At 49.8% G+C, this 18,739-nt stretch overlaps 6 protein-coding genes across 6 annotated transcripts; 3 read left to right on the top strand and 3 right to left on the bottom strand.

Moving 5' to 3' along the window:
• Window positions 1-1,663: 1,663 nt before the first annotated feature.
• On the top strand, window positions 1,664-3,170 carry BO88DRAFT_481330 (proline oxidase Put1; the record flags this gene model as incomplete). The annotated part of the gene is made up of 2 exons (XM_025712183.1): window positions 1,664-2,289; window positions 2,369-3,170. 2 exons carry the CDS (start codon window positions 1,664-1,666, stop codon window positions 3,168-3,170), a joined length of 1,428 nt encoding a protein of 475 aa, XP_025563723.1.
• A 393-nt stretch (window positions 3,171-3,563) lies between these two features.
• Window positions 3,564-4,771, top strand: BO88DRAFT_434814 (pyrroline-5-carboxylate reductase family protein; the record flags this gene model as incomplete). The annotated part of the gene is made up of 2 exons (XM_025709498.1): window positions 3,564-3,803; window positions 3,861-4,771. The coding sequence occupies exons 1-2, from the start codon at window positions 3,764-3,766 to the stop codon at window positions 4,769-4,771; spliced, it is 951 nt and encodes a 316-aa protein (XP_025563722.1). The 5' UTR covers window positions 3,564-3,763.
• Window positions 4,772-5,697: 926 nt separating this feature from the next.
• On the bottom strand, window positions 5,698-7,086 carry BO88DRAFT_338272 (cAMP-dependent protein kinase; the record flags this gene model as incomplete). The annotated part of the gene is made up of 4 exons (XM_025702972.1): window positions 5,698-6,417; window positions 6,521-6,645; window positions 6,715-6,783; window positions 6,873-7,086. The coding sequence occupies 4 exons, from the start codon at window positions 7,084-7,086 to the stop codon at window positions 5,698-5,700; spliced, it is 1,128 nt and encodes a 375-aa protein (XP_025563721.1).
• Window positions 7,087-7,533: 447 nt separating this feature from the next.
• On the bottom strand, window positions 7,534-8,804 carry BO88DRAFT_404267 (V-type proton ATPase proteolipid subunit). The gene is made up of 8 exons (XM_025706572.1): window positions 8,696-8,804; window positions 8,602-8,619; window positions 8,530-8,542; window positions 8,378-8,460; window positions 8,197-8,309; window positions 8,049-8,133; window positions 7,903-7,988; window positions 7,534-7,852 (listed from the first exon to the last, which is right to left on the bottom strand). Exons 1-8 carry the CDS (start codon window positions 8,741-8,743, stop codon window positions 7,810-7,812), a joined length of 489 nt encoding a protein of 162 aa, XP_025563720.1. The 5' UTR covers window positions 8,744-8,804; the 3' UTR covers window positions 7,534-7,809.
• A 1,049-nt stretch (window positions 8,805-9,853) lies between these two features.
• rom2 (putative Rho guanyl nucleotide exchange factor (Rom2)) lies at window positions 9,854-13,624 on the top strand (the record flags this gene model as incomplete). The annotated part of the gene is made up of 4 exons (XM_025702969.1): window positions 9,854-12,512; window positions 12,575-13,005; window positions 13,062-13,493; window positions 13,547-13,624. The coding sequence occupies 4 exons, from the start codon at window positions 9,854-9,856 to the stop codon at window positions 13,622-13,624; spliced, it is 3,600 nt and encodes a 1,199-aa protein (XP_025563719.1).
• A 944-nt stretch (window positions 13,625-14,568) lies between these two features.
• BO88DRAFT_434810 (HET domain-containing protein) lies at window positions 14,569-17,797 on the bottom strand (the record flags this gene model as incomplete). Its single annotated transcript, XM_025709497.1, has 2 exons — window positions 14,569-17,163; window positions 17,225-17,797. 2 exons carry the CDS (start codon window positions 17,795-17,797, stop codon window positions 14,569-14,571), a joined length of 3,168 nt encoding a protein of 1,055 aa, XP_025563718.1.
• Window positions 17,798-18,739: the final 942 nt, after the last annotated feature.

Genomic DNA, 18,739 nt, shown 5'->3' with positions numbered 1-18,739 from the left:
GATGAAGACGTGGAATCTCAGATCTTTGCTTGTCATTCACGGAGATATGCCTTTATCCTCAACTCCGGTTCGTTGGGATCATTAAGACAATAAAGTACTTTATATGTCTTCTGCAGTGTAGTGAGTACTACTGTGTTCGCGATCTTCGGACATGCTTGTACTCCGATGACTTTTGAAAGCCACGGACAGGCATGGTGAATACAACATGATAGATATCGATCATTCAAAGCTGGCATTGCCAGGTGATATGAATACAGAGTCAAGGCCTTGGTATACTACGAATCAGGGTGCCTCGTTCGCTTCTATCCGACGTAGGAGATAGAGGGGCCGGTGAAGGAAAACGGCTGAAGGAGTTGTCGAAGAGTAGCCGTTAGACCCTTCCTACCCAGAACGGCAGGAGGAAGCTGCGTCACGCTCGATTTCTGGGCTCGTAATTTGTTCGAAAAACGATGGCGGATGAGGTTTCGTTGATTCAATGGATTCGTGATAGCGATCTCTCGGCGAGTGTCGTTGCTGCAGGAATGTAGTTCAGCAGAGTAAGCTTTTGTTCTTTGTAGAGGGGAAGATGAAAGGTAGTTTCGTTCAGCGTCCGAGGGGCTCAAGGGCATGCTACCACTTTGCCTCGTTCGCTCCGATCCGAAGCCTCGTAGCAATCTAAAGATAGTCTTAGTGTAGAATGGAAAGCAAAAGATCATGACCCTTCGTTTGTTTATTTTTCTTCTTATTCTTCGTGGTTAGAAACAGGAGGAAGAGTATGGTTTAATGGATCAGACAAGGAGGTGATGAGAGGCCTGCTTTCCGCAATAGGAAGGCACGTTGCACTGGGAACCCACAGTGATTCTTAGGGGAGGGTAGCAGTGAGACAATGCAGTAAGTAGCAGAAGCTATGGCGTTTGCCACACATGACTGCTCAGTAAGAGGAGTCGGTCATGTGTGATTGGCGGTCAATGGACCAAGTCTTAGTACTCTCCGGCTTCGTTCCGCAGTATACGAATGTCCTTTGGACGATATCTTTTAGCATACTATGGCAATGAGTATGGCAGGCCTTTCTATAAACGCACTTATTCCATGTTAACTCTTGTTAGTCTTCGTGACCAGAGCGCTGACCAAAGCACAGGATAAGAAGATGACCATGACAGGCCATTGATAACTATATGCAAATTGAACAGCTCCCGAGCCCTCAGAACAGAACGCCATGTTCATTCAGGAGAAGACCTGGAGACCTCGCTTAGACAAGATGAAAGAAAAAGCCAAGAGTGTCTCGCACATCCAACACTATTGACACGGTAGGGCTACCGGATTCAAGTCTACCCCTCACTCAACAAGCATCGATCCAGGGACGGTCGAAGCCTAGCCATTATTTTGCCGATGGAACCGCCAGACACGTCAATTAGATCCATTTTGAGACGAATGGAAGCGTAATTCAGCATTGTTACATGAGTAAGAGTATTACTGATAGGACCAGTGATCTAGGGGGCACCAATGAGCGGCATCGTCCTGCTCCAAGTGGTCATCTTATCAGCTCCCAAGACACGCTTATCCCTATCATTGAGGGGACGAATGCACCCCGCAGCTTGCGATCCAAGGTATAAAGATGCCTCCGGGTATGCCATCGGTTCCTTTATCTTCCAGGTCTCTTTCATTTTTTCAACTTTCACATACCATGTCCAACCTCCTGTGCAGGACACCGGTTGGCCAACGGGCACGAACCAGTGTCCTTACAAGGCCTACTCTATTCCTCCCATCTCTCCGATATTGTGCTACAGGGACCACCTTCGAGAAAGTCCCCAGCATCTCCTCCTCTATAGCTAAGACACAAGCTCCAGAGAAACCCTCCTCTGCACCACCTCATTCTGTCCTGCCTACCAAGACTCTGCTGCGGTCTCTCCTCGTGACCACCATCTCCTCCCACCAAGCCCTCCTTGTTCCTTGTCTATCCATTCTATCTTTCCTTACTAAGCCCCGCGGTGTCTTGCTAGATGTGGACCGCAATCCTCTCATCCATTGGTTCCTCAAGAAGACATTCTACGACCACTTCTGTGCGGGGGAAAAGGAGAGCCAAGTCCGGGATAAGATCCGCCAAATCAAAAGTACAGGACTACGTGGAGTTATTTTGACCTACGCGCGGGAGACAGTGCAGGATTCCAGCACGAACCAAACTCAATTCGCTCACAGCCAGGTATCCCAAAAGGCAACCGACACAATGTCATGCGAGTTCATCGCCGCCTGGCGGGACGGTTACCTGAAGACCGTGGACATGCTTGGCGAAGGTGACTTCCTTGCCCCAAAGTAAGTCGACCCCCCATAGTCCAGGGACTCTTTTACCCGATTTGAGAGTCAATCAGTGGATGCTGATCCCTATTATTAGGCTCACTGGGGCCGGACCCAAAGTCACAGGAGCCTTCGCCTCCGGACAACCCGTCCCCACGCAAATGGTCGAGGCCCTGGATGAAGTGTGCCAACGGGTAGTCGAGAAGAACGCCCGTCTCCTCATGGATGCTGAACAGCACTCCTTCCTCCAAGGGATCCACAACCTCACATTGGACATGATGCGCAAGTACAACCGAAACGGCAAGGCAGTAGTGTACAACACATACCAGGCTTATCTCAAAAGTACGCCGAGCACGATAGCGTCGCACATGGAGATAGCAGACAAGGAAGGATTTACGTTTGGATTGAAGCTGGTGCGGGGAGCGTACATGAGATCGGACCCGAGACAGCTCATCCACGATACGAAGCAAGATACCGATATCGCATACAACTCCATCGTGCGGGGCGTCTTGCAGCAGCGTTATCAGGGTTTCGGAGAATCCGGACGCAGGTTTCCCACCACGGATTTGTTTTTGGCTACGCATAATATTGAGAGTGCTGTGGCGGCGCATGAGCTGCACCAGGCTCGCTTACAGGCGGGGCTTCCCACTGGCCGAGTGGAGTTCGGACAGCTGCTGGGGATGGCGGATGGCGTTAGTTTCGGGCTGTTGCAGTTGAAAGATCAGAACAGTGTGGCTCCTGGTGTGTACAAGTGCTTGACTTGGGGTAGTATGGGAGAGTGTCTGGGTTATTTGGTGCGGAGAGCAGCGGAAAATAAGGATGCGGTTTCACGCACTATGGCTGAGCATTTGGCGCTTAAGGCGGAGGTGAGAAGGCGAGTTAGGGCTTTCTTTGGGTAGATTGTTTAGCTATGTGTATGGAGTATGACCGTGAATGAATGAACGCAATTATGGTATCTATTCATGTCTCCAATTCAATCAATTACCCCTCCATGAGTGTCTACATCATCCTTGTAAAGCTGCAATACCAGGATAATTTTCCCAACCATGGCATCTCCAGCCGATGCAAGGTGGTCACCCAAGAATGCACAGTTACAACTGTAACAAAGTGAGCTGCAGCTGATAATCTCGACCGTTATCGGCCGGTGAGCACCCAACTAGGTTTTACTAGGGCATACGCTGAAGTGCAGTTAGAATAGCCGCCAGCTTGCAGTGCGACCCACCGATATCCGAGTGGATCTGGATATACTTCCATTACACTTTGGAGTCAATTGATGCAATGAGGGGTAGTAAAGATGAGGGGTGCTGTCGTGCATTCATTCCTCCCATGTCTTTTGTGTCTTTTTCCTTCAACTCAAACAGTCAATCTCAATCCTTCTCGTGACACTTAATACCCTAGAATATCACACACACTACCATCTACCTGCAATACATCCATCATTCCAACTAACTATCCATCCTACCAAAACAAACCAACAACTACTACATCGAGAATGTCTACACCAGAAAACACCCTCGCCATCCTCGGCTGCGGTATATTCCTCCCCCCCTACCCACTATATACATCCATCCACTAACACCATATCCCAGGAAAAATGGGCATTGCCATCCTCAACGGCCTCCTAACCGCCCAGCCCACCACAGAATCGACCACCAACACCCCCCTCCCAAATCACTTCATCGCCACCGTCCGCTCCCCCTCCTCCCTCAACACCCTCCAATCCCAATTCCACTCGCACCTAACCACCACCCTAACCATCCGCCCCTCTACGGAGAACCACATCGCCATCTCCTCCGCCAACACCATCATCCTCGCCTGCGATCCCACCGACATCCCCTCCCTCCTCACCAACCCAGAGACAAACTCCGCCCTCTGCAGTCCCACTCCCACCCCAAAACTTCTCATCAGCATCGCCGCCGGCTGGACCGTGTCCTCCCTGCGGTCCCTCCTTTCCCCGTCCCCAGACTCAAACCTGTACATCGTGCGCACACTGCCCAACATTTGCGCTACCATCTCCCAGTCCATCACGGCGATCGAGCTCCCCTCTGAAGAGTTGCAGGCGAATGCAGAGACTCGTGTGCCGGAGGGGTTGATTTCCCTAACGGAGGGGATTTTCAACAAGATAGGACGTACGGTGCAGGTGCGGCCGGATCAGATGGATACGTTTACTGTACTGGGTGGGTCCACGCCTGCGTTTCTGGCGGTGTTTGTGGAGGCGTTGGTGGATGGGGGCGTGGCGATGGGGTTGGGGAGGGAGGAGGCGAGGGTGACGGTTGCGCAGGTGTTGAGGGGCACGGGGGATTTGTTGCTTGGTGGGGAGCATCCGGCGTTGTTGAAGGAGAGGGGGACGTCTCCTGGGGGGTGTACGATGGGTGGGTTGTGTGTGTTGGAGGAAGGGGGATTTAGGGGTCTCGTGGGGAGGGCGGTTAGGGAGGGGGTTATGGTGGCGGAGGGGATGGGGAGGGGGGTGGAGTTGGTTAATGGGACGGGAAGGAAGTAGATCATAGTATATAGTATTTTCTGGATAATTGGTGAAGAAGGGTGCGGTGTATGTTCAGGTGTTAACGTGTTGTATTCAAGTTGTAGTAGGCAACGTTGTACTATGTATCCAATTGTATGTCTCGCAGTGTCATCCAGACAAAAAGTACAGAAGTGAAGTAATATCAACTGGGCCCCCCTTCACCTAAGTTTTAGTAGCATCCCCTGTGACCCGTTAAAGGTGGACAGAAAGCATGTGCAAGAAACCAGACATCGTTACTCATTATCGTGACTGAAGAATATCCCTGACTGGTCCGCTGATAAGAGGAACTGGCGGGATGGATGTAAGCAGCAGATCCTCCTAATGGTGCTGTGAGTAGCTGGCTTGTGTTCGATGAATCCCCACGCTGTAGGTGTAAATGACCGGCTCGCCAATTGGAACGCTCAAGAATTGAAAGGAATGTAGTAAGAAGCACATCATGCTTAGAAGATTAAAGACGATTGAAGTATTGATCGATAATAAGGCTCGTTGCAGGATCCGAGAGTGAAGTCATGATGACTTCTCTTCATAGCGTGCTCGCAAGTGTCAATGTCCGGTCGGGATCTGTAGCCCGCTTCATGTCGAGAAGCCACATCAGATATGGCAGAAGCATCAGCTAGACATCACGCGCAATATTGTGGTGCGTCGAGGGACGCAGTGGATAGTAAAGTACGGGCGTAGAGCTCTTCGCTGAAGACAGGACAAGTGCCGTAATCGCTGCAAGGCTTCGCGGGGTGTATTGCGAGCAAGGCAAAAGCCTGCCACCATAAACGGCTTCAAGCCTGTCATGGTAGGGTCAAGGATATATGGTAGATGTCACCAGCGGTTGCGCTTGGAACGCTTGTGCGGTCGTCGCCGGGACGACAAAGAGTGGCCTGACATAAGAGCATTCAAAAGCGGCTAAGCGATCAAAAATCAGCAAAAAGTGCTTCGTACTTGTCTCTCAAATCATCAGTGTAAAGACTCTGGTTCTTCACATCCGGATCTGGATATTCTTCAAAGTTTCCAGTGTCCGCAGGATGATCGACTCGAGGGATGATGGGTCCCTTGATGCGGCGGTAGAATAGGTCATCCCAGTTGATGTCTTCGAAAAAGGGATGCGTCTTGACTCGGGCTGAGCCCCCGGAGATGTAGCCCAACCGCTCAGTCGGGTTGGTCTTGCACAGCAACGATATGATGTTCTGAGCTGCAGGCGACATGTTCTGAGGATAACGTATGTGACCCTCGACGATCTGCTCGTATATGCGCATCGGGTTTTGGTCCCAGAATGGCGGCTGTCCCACAAGGAACTCGTATATTAGGATACCTAGAGCCCACCAGTCTACAGCAAGGCCGTGACCGCTGTTATGAATCACTTCCGGGGCGAGATACTCGGGAGTCCCACACAGAGTATAGGTCTCATGGTCGCCAACCTGTTTTGCGAACCCAAAGTCGACTAGCTTGATATGACCCTCGGCATCAAGCAGGATATTCTCCGGCTTAAGGTCTCGATAAACAACTCCCTCCACGTCATGGAGAAACTCGATGGTTAACGCTATCTCGGCCGCGTAGAACTTGGATGTATTCTCGTTGAAGCGTCGTGCACGTCGTAGGTAGCTGAATATCTCGCCTCCAGGGCAATAGTCCAACTATGACGACATTAGTCTTTCATCGCCATGATGCCACAGGTTTCACTGCTCTGGTTGAGGATTGGTCGCGTGACAGGAATACAGATGAATCTAGGCTTCATACCAACATATATAGATTCTGGTCATCGGAGAAGGAGGCAATCAACGTTGTGATGAAAGGATGGCCGGAAACATCTGCGAGAGTCTTCCGTTCGTTGCGGACATGCTCGACTTGCTTCAGCTTGATCACTGTCAAATTTCGAAACAGAAACGGTTAGCCAGGTGCTTTTGCTGCAGTATGCATCACAAATTACATACCATCTGCCTTTCGGAGTATTTTCAGAGCGTAGACCCTGTTCTTGCGTTGCCTTTCGTCGTTCAACTTCACTAACCACACCCGAGCGAATGTGCCTGGGCACAAGAATCGCCGCCGTCAGACACTGGCTAGGTTGCGCAAGCGACGAAGCGAAGCTTACCTGTGCCCAGTGTCTTCAACAGTGCGAAGTCATTGACGTTCAACCGACGAGTCGATATCCCCAGCTGTTTCTCTTCAGCACGACCAGCGATAACGAACGGACTCAGTCGACGCTGATGAGGCGGTCGGACTGAAGCCACTATCTCCTTTTCCCTCTCGTGAATATCTTCCGACCCCATCTTGAACTGGCTAGTTGGGACTGAGAATCTTTGCATGTCGTTAGCGCATCGATGGTTTTCGTGACCCAGAAAATGGCAAGGGATCCTGTCGCGGAGTACCGCGGGGAGGGGGAAAGGTGTGGGGAGAAAAACAAGGAGTCGCTGGGGTAGCAATTGGGCGAGTACCGGGTCCCTTAAAGCTGGTAGAGAAATGCAGGCGAGTTATTATCGCACATAGAGATTGATCAGGGGAACAGCAACGGCGCGGGGATTCGCAAGAGGATTTTGCGGGATGGAAGAGCTTTGATGAGGCCGGTCTGGCTCTCATCCAGCCGGCGGCGCTACGGGAAAGAAGAGACTCTGACGTTACCGGCCGGCGGGGCAGCCACGGGCCTGTGTGTTCGAGTCCCCTGTCGGTCACCAGCCATCCCCTCGCTGCTCAGCGGCTGCGATCTTCTTTTCAACTGAAAAGTGGTTCTAAATCCTGGAATAGAAAGATAGAGAGGGATATAATGACATTTCAAGTAACGTATATGCTATTTCAACACTCCAGCAATGTACTAGTACAAGACACCAGACCTCCCCGGACGAAAGGCATCAATACCAGTGTCAGCGCCAACGACTAATGGTCCCTGGACAATAAGCAGAATTGCCGCTTCTTGATCGCAATTTGGCTGCACTCATCTGTACAGCAGTATTTCTATAGGGGACAAAAACACGTCCATGGTGGACATGAGTGGCCAAGAATCGGGAACACCAAGCGCAACATGCGTAACCCGCTCAGCCAGAGCTTTTGGAGTTGAGAATCAAGCCAACAATCAATCTATGAGTGTAAATATAGTATCTTGACTGCTCCAGTGGATGTGTACTTACCCGTAGAGACCAAGAACCTCGCCAAAAATCAAGATAAGAATCATACCGACATAAACTCGAGATTGCTGCATGTACGCACGAACACCCTGTGTCCAAATTAGCAGCTGCGCACTTCCATCCAGACACTCCTCGCAATGACGGCTTACCGCATCTCCGACAACACCAATAGTATAACCGGCAGCCACGCCTGCGAGGCCAACCGACAACCCCGCAGCAAGGTGCATAAAGCCACTTCCAAGACAATATCATCAGAATATTTTGTATAAAAGTTGACGCTGAAATCGGGAAACGTACGTGTAAAGGCTCATATGCTTGTTCGGGGGAGGATCCATGTCACCGGCGATGAGGACCGAGATGACCAGGCCGTAAACTGCGATAATACCGGACATGACGACGGGAATCAAGGACTGCACAGGTTAGTACAATCACGACAACGTGGAAGATGCGACAAAAAGCTGGAACAGGTCCAACATACCTTCATGATCAGGTCCGGCCTGAAGGTTCCCACTCCGGAGATACCAATTCCTGACTTCGCCGTCCCGTATGCGGCTCCCATTGCTAGATGAAGTGAGCTGGTATGTTCTCATAACAATTAATCAATACCTCCAGCTTTGCGAGTCGACATACATCCGAAGATCATCTTTGGAGAGGTGGTTAGCGTGCGGTGATCGGAACGGGTGGCGTGTAGTTGATACTCACAGCTGCCGCAATACCTGCCTGTTTTTTGGTGAGTTAGCAAGCGATACATGTCGCGTGAAACTTTCACAATCAAGACCGTGAGGGAGCAACTTACGAAGGAAAAGAACGGAGCGAACTTGGGGGAGAACTCGCTGTCCGCCATGATGACCGAATCCACCCAGGAAGCACGAGGATCAGGAGTGAGAGCAAAGGAAGGGGGAGGAAGAAGAAGAAAAAGAAGAAAGGAACAAAGAAGCGGAGAAGCAAGAGCCTGGATAGGTGAGTCGAATCCTGGGCCAAAGCAGAAGAAAACCGAATTACTATCGTCTCCAGACGTCAGTCGGAAGCAGCCAGCTGGATAAACACGATAGCTTTGGCAGGTCGGCGGAATGCGAGGTTGACCGAAGTAGTCCGCCCGGGCCACCGTATAGGAGAAGGTGGCCTATCCGGGTTAGGAGTGACATGTGCCTGTTCGACCCAACAACCCCCGTGCTCTTCCTTCTCCTAGACTCTCCTACACGGCCGCCGGTCCCATTCTTCACCAACTTCCCTGGCAATCATAATAACTGACACCTGCCTACTTACTCCCACTAATCCACTACTGCCCTCCCTCCCTCTCCCCACTCTCTACCTTCAACTCTCTCTCCCTCTATAACCTTAAAAACAACTTTCCTTCCCCTCCTCCTCCTCCACCCACCCATCTTGCCTGGCTTTACCCCCTCAGATTCTTTTCTCTCCCTCTTCCCTAGGCACGCCACCCCCAGTCTTGATCGACCGATCCCGCCCGAGGGAGCATGCTGAGGTTATGAACTTGCAGGGGCCCTGGCTTGCCGTTGCGCTCAAGGCTCCTAGCGCACTTGGATCGTTAACACACCACGCGGTCTCGACACCCTCCCCAGACTTCCAAATCGCACCAACACTGGACCTCCCAAAGGCATGATACATCGAGGGGGCTTTTGTGTGTAGAGGCTTTTCTTCTCCTATTCGAATTTTATTCTTGTCTTATTTTACTCTTGATTCCGCTTATAAATTATCGCCCCGTGGAGTATCTCATTTTCTTTTTTCCCACCCGCGCTCTCCTCCTTCTCCTTACTCCACGATTCGAAACGATCTCCTCGCGACGCTCTGCACGCTCTCTACGACCGGATTCGATACCCTCCCTTTCTCCCACCTTCACCTCACCCTCCTCTCGCCTCGTGTGATTCACCTTCTTGCCACCTTTCACCCAAGATATCCCCAGAGCGAGGAGTAAAGAGGGGGCTACATACACACCATGGCCGATTTAGGGGGTCAGCAAGGCCGGAACTACCGGCCTTACGGGCATCCCTCCGCTTTTCAACGTGATGCTGCATTCTCCGAGATTTTCGGCGGAGCACCGGGACGCTCGCAGACGATGACCTCCCAGACTCCTCAGTTCTCCCAAGATCGGGCCCATACCATGTCTTCACACGTGCCCCATCCGCAAATGCAGAGGGGTCCGCCACCACCCGCGCGCCAGATGCAGAATGGATACCCCCCGGGCCCCCCCAACGGTTATTATCAACCGTACGGTGGAAGCGCAGCTACAATGACCTCCCAGCACCCTTCCCAGAATCCTCCACGACCCTATCCCGGACGCTCTGCTTACCCTCAGCCGCAGAGGCTTGATTCGAGACCGAACCACGGGCCACAATATCCGGATGCAAAGGGTTATGCTCGACCAGTGCCCCACCCTGCCCTGAACTCCGACGCTTACAGATCAAGGTCAATGGCGAGGTTGGGAGGGCCACCGATATATCAGCCACCATCCAGTGGCTTCAACCATACCTCTGCAACCTATTCCCGCCAACAGCCCTATAATGCAGGCGCCGCCCCCATGACACCTCAGGGACGTGTGGTTCCGGAGAGGAATCAGAACGAGCGCTCCATGTCATTGACCACTTACTCCACTGACCGCGACCACGCTCATACAACACAAACTGGACGGGTCATTCCTCCCAGGCGACAGCCTTCCGGCCCTAGTCCACCCCCGGAAGCCTCCTCGTACCCAGCGGATGTGATTAACGCGTATGATGTTAACGGAAAGTCTCGTCCCCCTAGCGATGGCTCCATGAACTCCCGCACCATGTCCATGGCATCCACCGTTGTTCCGGACCGTACTATGAGCATGCAAAGCCAAATTGCTCCGAAGCCCAGTAACACGTCGACTCTTGTCCAAAGCAATTCCCGTCGGAGTAAGGTGCCGCTAGTTTACCCAGCCCTGCTTTCGAGAGTGGCCGATGTCTTCCGTGAGAGGATTACGCTCGCTGAACGGCAAAAGAACGGACTGTCGTATCAGAACGCGTTCTCCGGTGCGGAGGCGGTCGATCTGATCGCCTACATAATCAAGACTATGGATCGCAATCTGGCTCTGCTGTTGGGACGCGCTTTGGATGCGCAGAAGTTCTTCCACGATGTGACATATGACCACCGTCTGCGAGATGCTCCCGGTGAGCTTTACCAGTTCAAAGAAACCATGGGAGAGGAAGCGCCCAGTTCGGAGGTAAATGGAGTGTTCACGCTATTGACTGAATGCTACTCGCCGACTTGCACTCGTGACAGCTTATGCTACTCGATTGCTTGTCCCAGGAGGTTAGAACAGCAAGCTAGACTGAATCTCAAGCCGCAGCCGGGACTCCGCTCGTCTGCCTCCAAGGGCAGTTTGCACGGTGATGACGACGACAATGATAACCAGAAATTGTGGATTAACATGGTTCCTAAGGAGATTTCTGATGGCATTGACGACCGCGAGAAGAAACGTCAGGAGATCATTTTCGAGATCATGTACACCGAGCGCGACTTCGTCAAGGACCTCGAGTATCTACGAGACTTCTGGATGAGGCCATTGCGTTCGGCAGGCAATGCTAATCTTTCGCCAATCCCTGAGCACCGACGGGAGAAGTTCATTCGCACGGTATTCGGAAATTGCTTGGAAGTCTTGAAGGTCAACGGCGGATTGTGTGAGGCTCTGAACGCACGCCAGAAGGAGAACCACGTCGTCAAGACAGTTGGTGATATCTTCTTGCAGCACGTGCCACGCTTTGACCCATTTATCAAGTACGGTGCAAACCAGCTCTACGGAAAGTACGAGTTCGAGAAAGAAAAGGCATCAAACCCGGCTTTTGCGAGATTCGTTGAGGAAACAGAACGTCTCAAAGAGTCACGGAAGCTGGAGTTGAACGGTTACTTGACCAAGCCAACCACTCGTCTGGCAAGGTACCCCTTGCTTTTGGAGCAGGTTGCCAAGAACACGGCGGACGATAATCCTGACAAGCAAGACATTCCCAAGGCCATCAAACTCATCAAAGATTTCCTGTCTCGCGTCAATGCTGAGAGTGGAAGAGCTGAGAACCATTTCAACCTTGTGCAGCTCAATTCAGCTTTGAAGTTTCCCCCGGGCGAATATGTCGATCTGAAGCTGACGGAAGAGAACCGTCAAATGCTGACGAAGATGGCTTTCAAGAAAACGCCAACTGACAGTTCTGAAGTTACTGCATACCTTTTCGATCATGCGGTTCTCCTGGTGAGAATCAAGATCGTGAACAAGCGGGAGGAGTACCGAGTATATCGGAAGCCCATCCCTCTCGAGCTTCTGGTCATTGCTCAAATGGACGAGGTGATTCCCAGGGTTGGTGTCGCTAAGAGGCCCTCTTCTAGTCTGCTCTCCAACAAGGCTGCTGCAAATCCACCCACGACTAAAGACGGCCTGCCCATCACTTTCAGGCATCTTGGTAAGGGGGGTTACGAGCAGACTCTATACGCCACTTCTCCTACGCAAAGAAGGAAATTCATCGAAATGGTAGAAGAGCAACAGAGGAAACTTAGGGAGCGGAACAGCAACTTCTACAATAAAACTGTCCTTTGCGAGAAGTTCTTTACCTCTGTCAACAGGGTAAATTGCCTTGTTCCAGTTGGTATGTTATTACTCAGCTCCCATTATAGCTTTCGATGATATGGCTAATGACTTTTCTGGCAGACGGTGGCAGAAAGCTCGTGTATGGTACAGACAGCGGCATTTACTTGTCTGAGCGTTGGCCTAAGGATAAATCGGCTAGACCTAGACGAGTTCTTGACGTGAGCCAGGTTACGCAAATGGACACTTTGGAAGAGTATCAACTACTCTTGGTCCTGTCGAATAAGACGCTCTCGTCTTACCCAATGGAGGCTTTGGAGATCAGTGAAAGTCAAAACACAGTCGCAAAGCGGCCCAAGAAGATCCAGGGACATGCGAACTTCTTCAAGGCCGGAATCGGACTGGGCCGTCATTTGGTGTGCTCTGTCAAGACTTCGGCTTTGTCGACGACCATCAAGGTTTACGAACCCATGGATAATCTGGCTAAAGGCAAGAAGAAGTCTGCGGTCAGCAAGATGTTCCAGAGTGGTCAGGATAGTCTGAAGCTCTTCAAGGTGCGTCCACTTTCTGTCTGTGTCCTCGTGGTTAGCATTTCTAACATTCAGAGCAGGAATTTTACATCCCCGCCGAATCGTCGTCGATACATTTCCTCCGTTCCACACTTTGCGTTGGCTGTGCACGTGGTTTCGAAGTTGTCAGTCTGGAAACCACCGAGACGCAGTCACTCTTGGATCAGGCCGACACCTCACTCGACTTCGTTGCACGCAAAGAGAACGTCAAGCCGATTCATATCGAGCGTATGAATGGAGAGTTCCTGCTTAATTACAGCGACTTTTCTTTCTTTGTCAACCGCAATGGTTGGCGCGCACGCCCGGATTGGAAGATTTCTTGGGAAGGCAACCCTAACGCTTTTGCCCTCTCTTATCCTTACATTCTTGCTTTCGAACCAAACTTCATTGAGATCCGACACATCGAGACGAGTGAATTGGTCCATATCATGACCGGAAAGAACATCCGCATGTTGCATTCTTCCACGCGAGAGGTAAGTCGCTCTGAATCACGTGATGTCCACCTGCAGCACTAACCACCGTCCAGATTCTGTATGCCTACGAAGATGAATCGGGCGAGGACGTGGTAGCCAGCTTGGATTTCTGGAACAAGCCGCAACACTAGGCCCGCTGAAATAAGAAGACAGAGAGGGGAATACGAGAAATAACTCATGCACATTGACTGCCTTTGACTGCACTTTAGAATGGCCCTATGATGGTCGCAAAGCGCATATATCCACTGCATCCTTTTTTCTTTTGAAGCTCAGTTTTCACTGACCTTTGCGGTCACTTTGACTTATTGAGCTGAACCGAGGATCTCCTTTTTATAATACCTCCATGTTATCACTTCGATCTGTCTGTATCAGGTCAGCTTGATCAAATTATCTTTGTACAATGAAGCGCATCCATACCACATGCTTATCCAATCACTATTATCCAATTGGTTGTTAGACTGCGACTATAGATTCTAACTAGTCATGGCTCGAGCCTGGAATGCCACCTCACCCATCACGGGGTCACTACTTAATCACCTACTGCGCTCTACACTGTCACATGAGTTATTCCTGGCCCTTAGGTGACCCGGTCACATGCCCACTCTGGCCTGGCAACCCAATAGCAGTCAGTATATGCATCCCTCCATAGATGTTATAACTCTTATGCCCGGAGTCCATCCACATGATCCCTGGAGAATGGCGAAATTCGAAAACACTCAGCGGGGCATCTGTGTTTTGGGTATTTCGTATAGATGGCTTTCCTTTTCTGTATACTATGCTCGTGCTCGTATACAGAGCAGTCAAGTAGAGAATACTACATCTTATCTTAGTAGTACCATGGCTTCCTAACTCCGTAGAATCAATCCCGGAATGAGTAGACAAATCGTCTATACGGTTCAATAGCCTATACATGCAGATATCTACAGCGTGATTGGTTTTAAGCTGTGAGAGCCTTCATGCTGGACGTCTCCAGGATCTATATGCCTGGTTATCAATTCTATCTCTTCTTCTACTAAAAGGGCTGCTACAGGCTCCAATGGGTAGTATTTGTAGATTATTGTACTAGTATTTCAATTTAATCTTCTTCGTCCGATTCATCCGATGACAGCGAACTTTCCGAGCTTCCTGGACTTTCAGTAACCGTCGTCTGAAGGCTTCTTTCCGGCTGCAAAATTTCCAGGATCTTTGCTCCGCATTTAGTATTCTCCGCTGCTGCTCTGAGTACTTCCTCGGTCACTGGAAGTCCGCTTCTCCCTTTCTGTTGCAGGAGATATTCCAAGATTTTAACTCCCAGTGTCTTATTCATTGCTGCTGTCTTGACCACTTCTTCAGTGACTGGAAGTTTTTCCCCTCTTTGTTGAAAGAGTAACTCCATGGCATGATATCCATAGTACTTATTTCCTGCTGCTGCCTTAACCACTTTCTCTGAGATTGGAAGTCTTTCCCCTTTCTGTTGAAAGAATATTTTCATAATCTCATGTCCAAGCCAAACATTTCCTGCTGCTGCCTTAACCACTTCTTCTGAGATTGGAAGCATCTCCCCTTTCTGTTGGAAGAGGACCTCCATAAGTTCATGTCCACTGTCCCCATTATCTGCTGCTATCTTGACCACTTCCTCAGTCACTGGAAGTCTTTCCCCTTTTTGTTGGAAGAGTACTTCCAGCACCCTACTCCCAGATGTTGAATTTCCTGCCGCTACCTTAATCACTTCCTCAGAGACTGGAAGTTTCCCCCCTTCCTGTTGGAAAAGGAGCTCCATAACTTCACGCCCACTGACCTTATTTCCTGCTGCTGCCTTAATCACTTCCTCTGAGATTGGAAGCCTTTCCCCTTTCTGTTGAAAGAATATTTTCATGATCTCATGTCCAAGCCAAACATTTCCTGCTGCTGTCTTAATCACTTCCTCAGTCACTGGAAGTTTCCTCCCTTCCTGTTGGAAAAAAAACTCTATAACTTCACGCCCACTGTCCCCATTCCCTGCTGCTGTCTTAACCACTTCTTCAGTCACTGGAAGTTTCCCTCCTTCCTGTTGGAAAAGAAGCTCTATAACTTCACGCCCACTGTCCCCATTTCCTGCTGCTGCCTTGACCACTTTCTCAGAGATAGGAATGCTTTCCCCTCTATGCGGAATGAGTAATTTTAGTAGCATATATCCTTCGGGTTTCCCTGCTGCTATCTTGACCACTTCTTCAGTCACTGGAAGTCTTCCCCCTTTCTGTACAAAAAGTAAGTTCATAATCTTATATCCCTTATTATAATTTCCTGCTGCCACTTTGAGTACTTCTTCAGAGACTGGAAGGGCTTTCCCTCGTGCTTTGAAGAGGAATTTCAATATCTTGGTTGCCTTTCCTCCAGTATTCCCTGCCACCGCCCTGACCACCTCTTTGGAAACCGGGAAGGACTCTCCACGGTGGCGATAGATAGCCTTCAGAACCTGATCTCCATACCTTCCAGAGTTTCCTGCTGCTGCCTCAACCACTTCTTCAGAGATGGGAAGACTGGACCCTTGAAGCTGGAAAAGGAGCTCCATAATTATATAGCCACATGGTCCTTTATTCTCTGCCACTGCTTTGACCATTTCCTCAGAAATTGACAGATCGTCTTGCCCACTTTGAAAGAATTTTCGCATAATCCTGGAAGGAGGGTATTCAAAATCGTCTGCACAAGCCTTAGTCAACTCTGAAGCAGTTGAAACATCTGTACCACTGGAGATGAGAAGGTGCGCTATATCCTCATATTCTGGCTTTTTTACATCGAATGCTTCCATGAAAATACCTGTCATAATCCTGGTAATATACTTTCGACTATACTCCGCCTCCAAGGACTGTTCTTGATAGGCTAGGACCATATCGAGGAGCTCTGCTTTGGGCCAGCATTGAAGCCTAGTGTTATTGTTCAGAGGAAACCTCCACGCCAATAGGATGTCACTCGGTCTACCCTGTGCATGCCAATCCTCGGATTCTCCTCCTAGAGACTCTCTAGGACGCGTTTTGCAAAGGGTCACGGCAGGTGTGACTATCCTGAAATGGTCTCTGCAGAGCCTAATGATACTTGGTCTCGAAGCCCCTTGTAGAAGGAAAATAACATCACCAGGATTGAAGAACTGTGCAAATGTCTGGAGTTCCCAACCATCCCAGTTACTCTGATACCCGATTGAGCGGGCAGTGTCATTCAAGTACATTTTCACTTTTTGATGGCCGAAGTCTGATACGTGTTGTACAGAGCGAATATAGCCTAGAGTCCAGCCTCTGCCTTTGATAATGGCTATATCTGATTCAGGCCATGTCTCCACAGAACATCCTGGAAAAATGTGATTGGTAACTTGCTTGAACACCTCGTACCAGGGTAGGGCATAGTTCGGCGTTAGAGCGGGTGTGATAGGGTCAGCACTTAAACCTAGAAGTGCAAATATTTTGTCATGCTGCTCGGTAGCATTGTGGTAGCAGTACATGCCAACAAGCTCCCCAATAGTAAAAGTTCCTCGTGATCCAGGCTCATACTTTGGCCGGAGAAGCGCCCCCTTGATAAGAAACGCGACTGAGCCTATCATTTCTTGACAATCCAGAAGACGATCCAATTTCTTGAGGCCTTCACAAAAAGCATGTCCGTTTATCTGCGCAGAGCCACACATAATATAGATATGCCGTGCGACACCAACTTCCTGAAGTACCTATTATTATGATCAGGTGTCATTCCTTCTGATATGGAATGTGTGAGAAGTATTGTCTTACCCAAATACGGCGAAACCAAGCTCTTTCGAACAACTTCACACATAGTGCCCCACACCCCCTAATATCTACATCCTGCCCTTCCGCTAGGCAGCGAAGGGCTTCAAGCGCTTTGTCACCATCTTCATAAGCCTCTCCAAGCCAAACAGTGACATGTTGGGCCTGTGCATATATCGTCCGCATAAGTGGGATCTGCTCGGTCTTCTCGTTTAGATCATCCTGGTTGATGCAAATCGCATCAACCCACAGTACTCTCCCAAGCTGCCGATTTCGGAGACGTGACAGCGCAAAGTAGAGGTTTTCCGTTACGGGGAACACGCAGCTGTTCAATACAATTGTTCGAGATCTCGTGTTACTTCCCCATACGTAGGAAAGGGCCTCGTAGAGGTGCGAATCCGCGCCGCCGCCTGACGTTAAGTCATAGTTGAAGAGTTCGCATTCGATTTCTGCATCTTTATCTTTATTCGGCAGAAGGCGTATCATGCGAGTAGTTGAATGTGGGGATTCTAACGGGACCTCTGTGTAGGTAAAGGCAGGTCCTGTCAGATCAGAGTTGCGTGCCGGTTCTGGAGACATGGTGCGATTCAAGTCTCTCGTACGATGTTCAGTGAATATCGTATGGACCTTAAGTTCAACGCGCTAACCAGGGGATTGGAAACGATAAATCGCGTCTGTCTGAAGAGCAGACGGAGAGATATGTCCCAGCACCTTGACCAGTTCGGAGTGAGAGAGTGAAGATGAGCTCTGGGGGATTGTCGCTTCAAGGCAATCCACTACAGGCGCGCCAACTCACAGGTGGAAGGTGCATGGCGCTGAGTTGGTGCGGCTGAATGGCGGGGTACACTGAGGCCGATCAATGCTAACAACATTACTAATCTCATGAGATTATTCTCACTCCTCTTAGACAGATGGGGAGATGTATAGTGGAATTATAGACCGTAATTTCGGTTCTTATCTCTCCCCATTTGATGTCTCTATACCGAGTATATCGCAACCAAATCTGGATCGTTCCCAATAAGTTAGGCACACAACTGCTGCGCACAATCATACGAGGTAGAGAGCAAGGAAAGGACTGGGAATTGCTTTTTCTGAAATAAAAATAGAAACAATATACACCCTCTGTCTGTCGATGTTATAGGCGGAATGATTTTCTACCAGCATCTACCCAGGTCAGTTACAGCTAACTCGGGCAAGGCCAGTATGTGAGGATAGATGGTATACTAGGGACTAAGTACTATAGATCAGTAGTATAGTGAGTACATATTATGACCATCCATGATTGACTGCATTGAAGTAGGTCTTGTTGCTAGTAGATATATATTTCAGCAGTCCAAACGTCTTGGATCATGATACTATCTCTCAGCATACTCCCAAAGAGATAAAGCTCCAGCTACTGCTAGTAAACAAGGCTCAGAGTTTGAATATCAGTAAAATATACACTAGACACCCCTTAGTGCTATATCCTAAGCCAAATAGTAAATATCGATATAGATGGCAAATAGCACGTTCTAGGTTTCA

The sequence above is a fragment of the Aspergillus vadensis genome, assembly GCF_003184925.1.
Source record: "Aspergillus vadensis CBS 113365 unplaced genomic scaffold BO88scaffold_9, whole genome shotgun sequence".
Lineage (NCBI taxonomy): Eukaryota > Fungi > Ascomycota > Eurotiomycetes > Eurotiales > Aspergillaceae > Aspergillus > Aspergillus vadensis.
The sequence above is the reverse complement of the archived record's forward strand: the minus strand, read 5'-3'. Positions and strand labels throughout refer to the sequence as shown.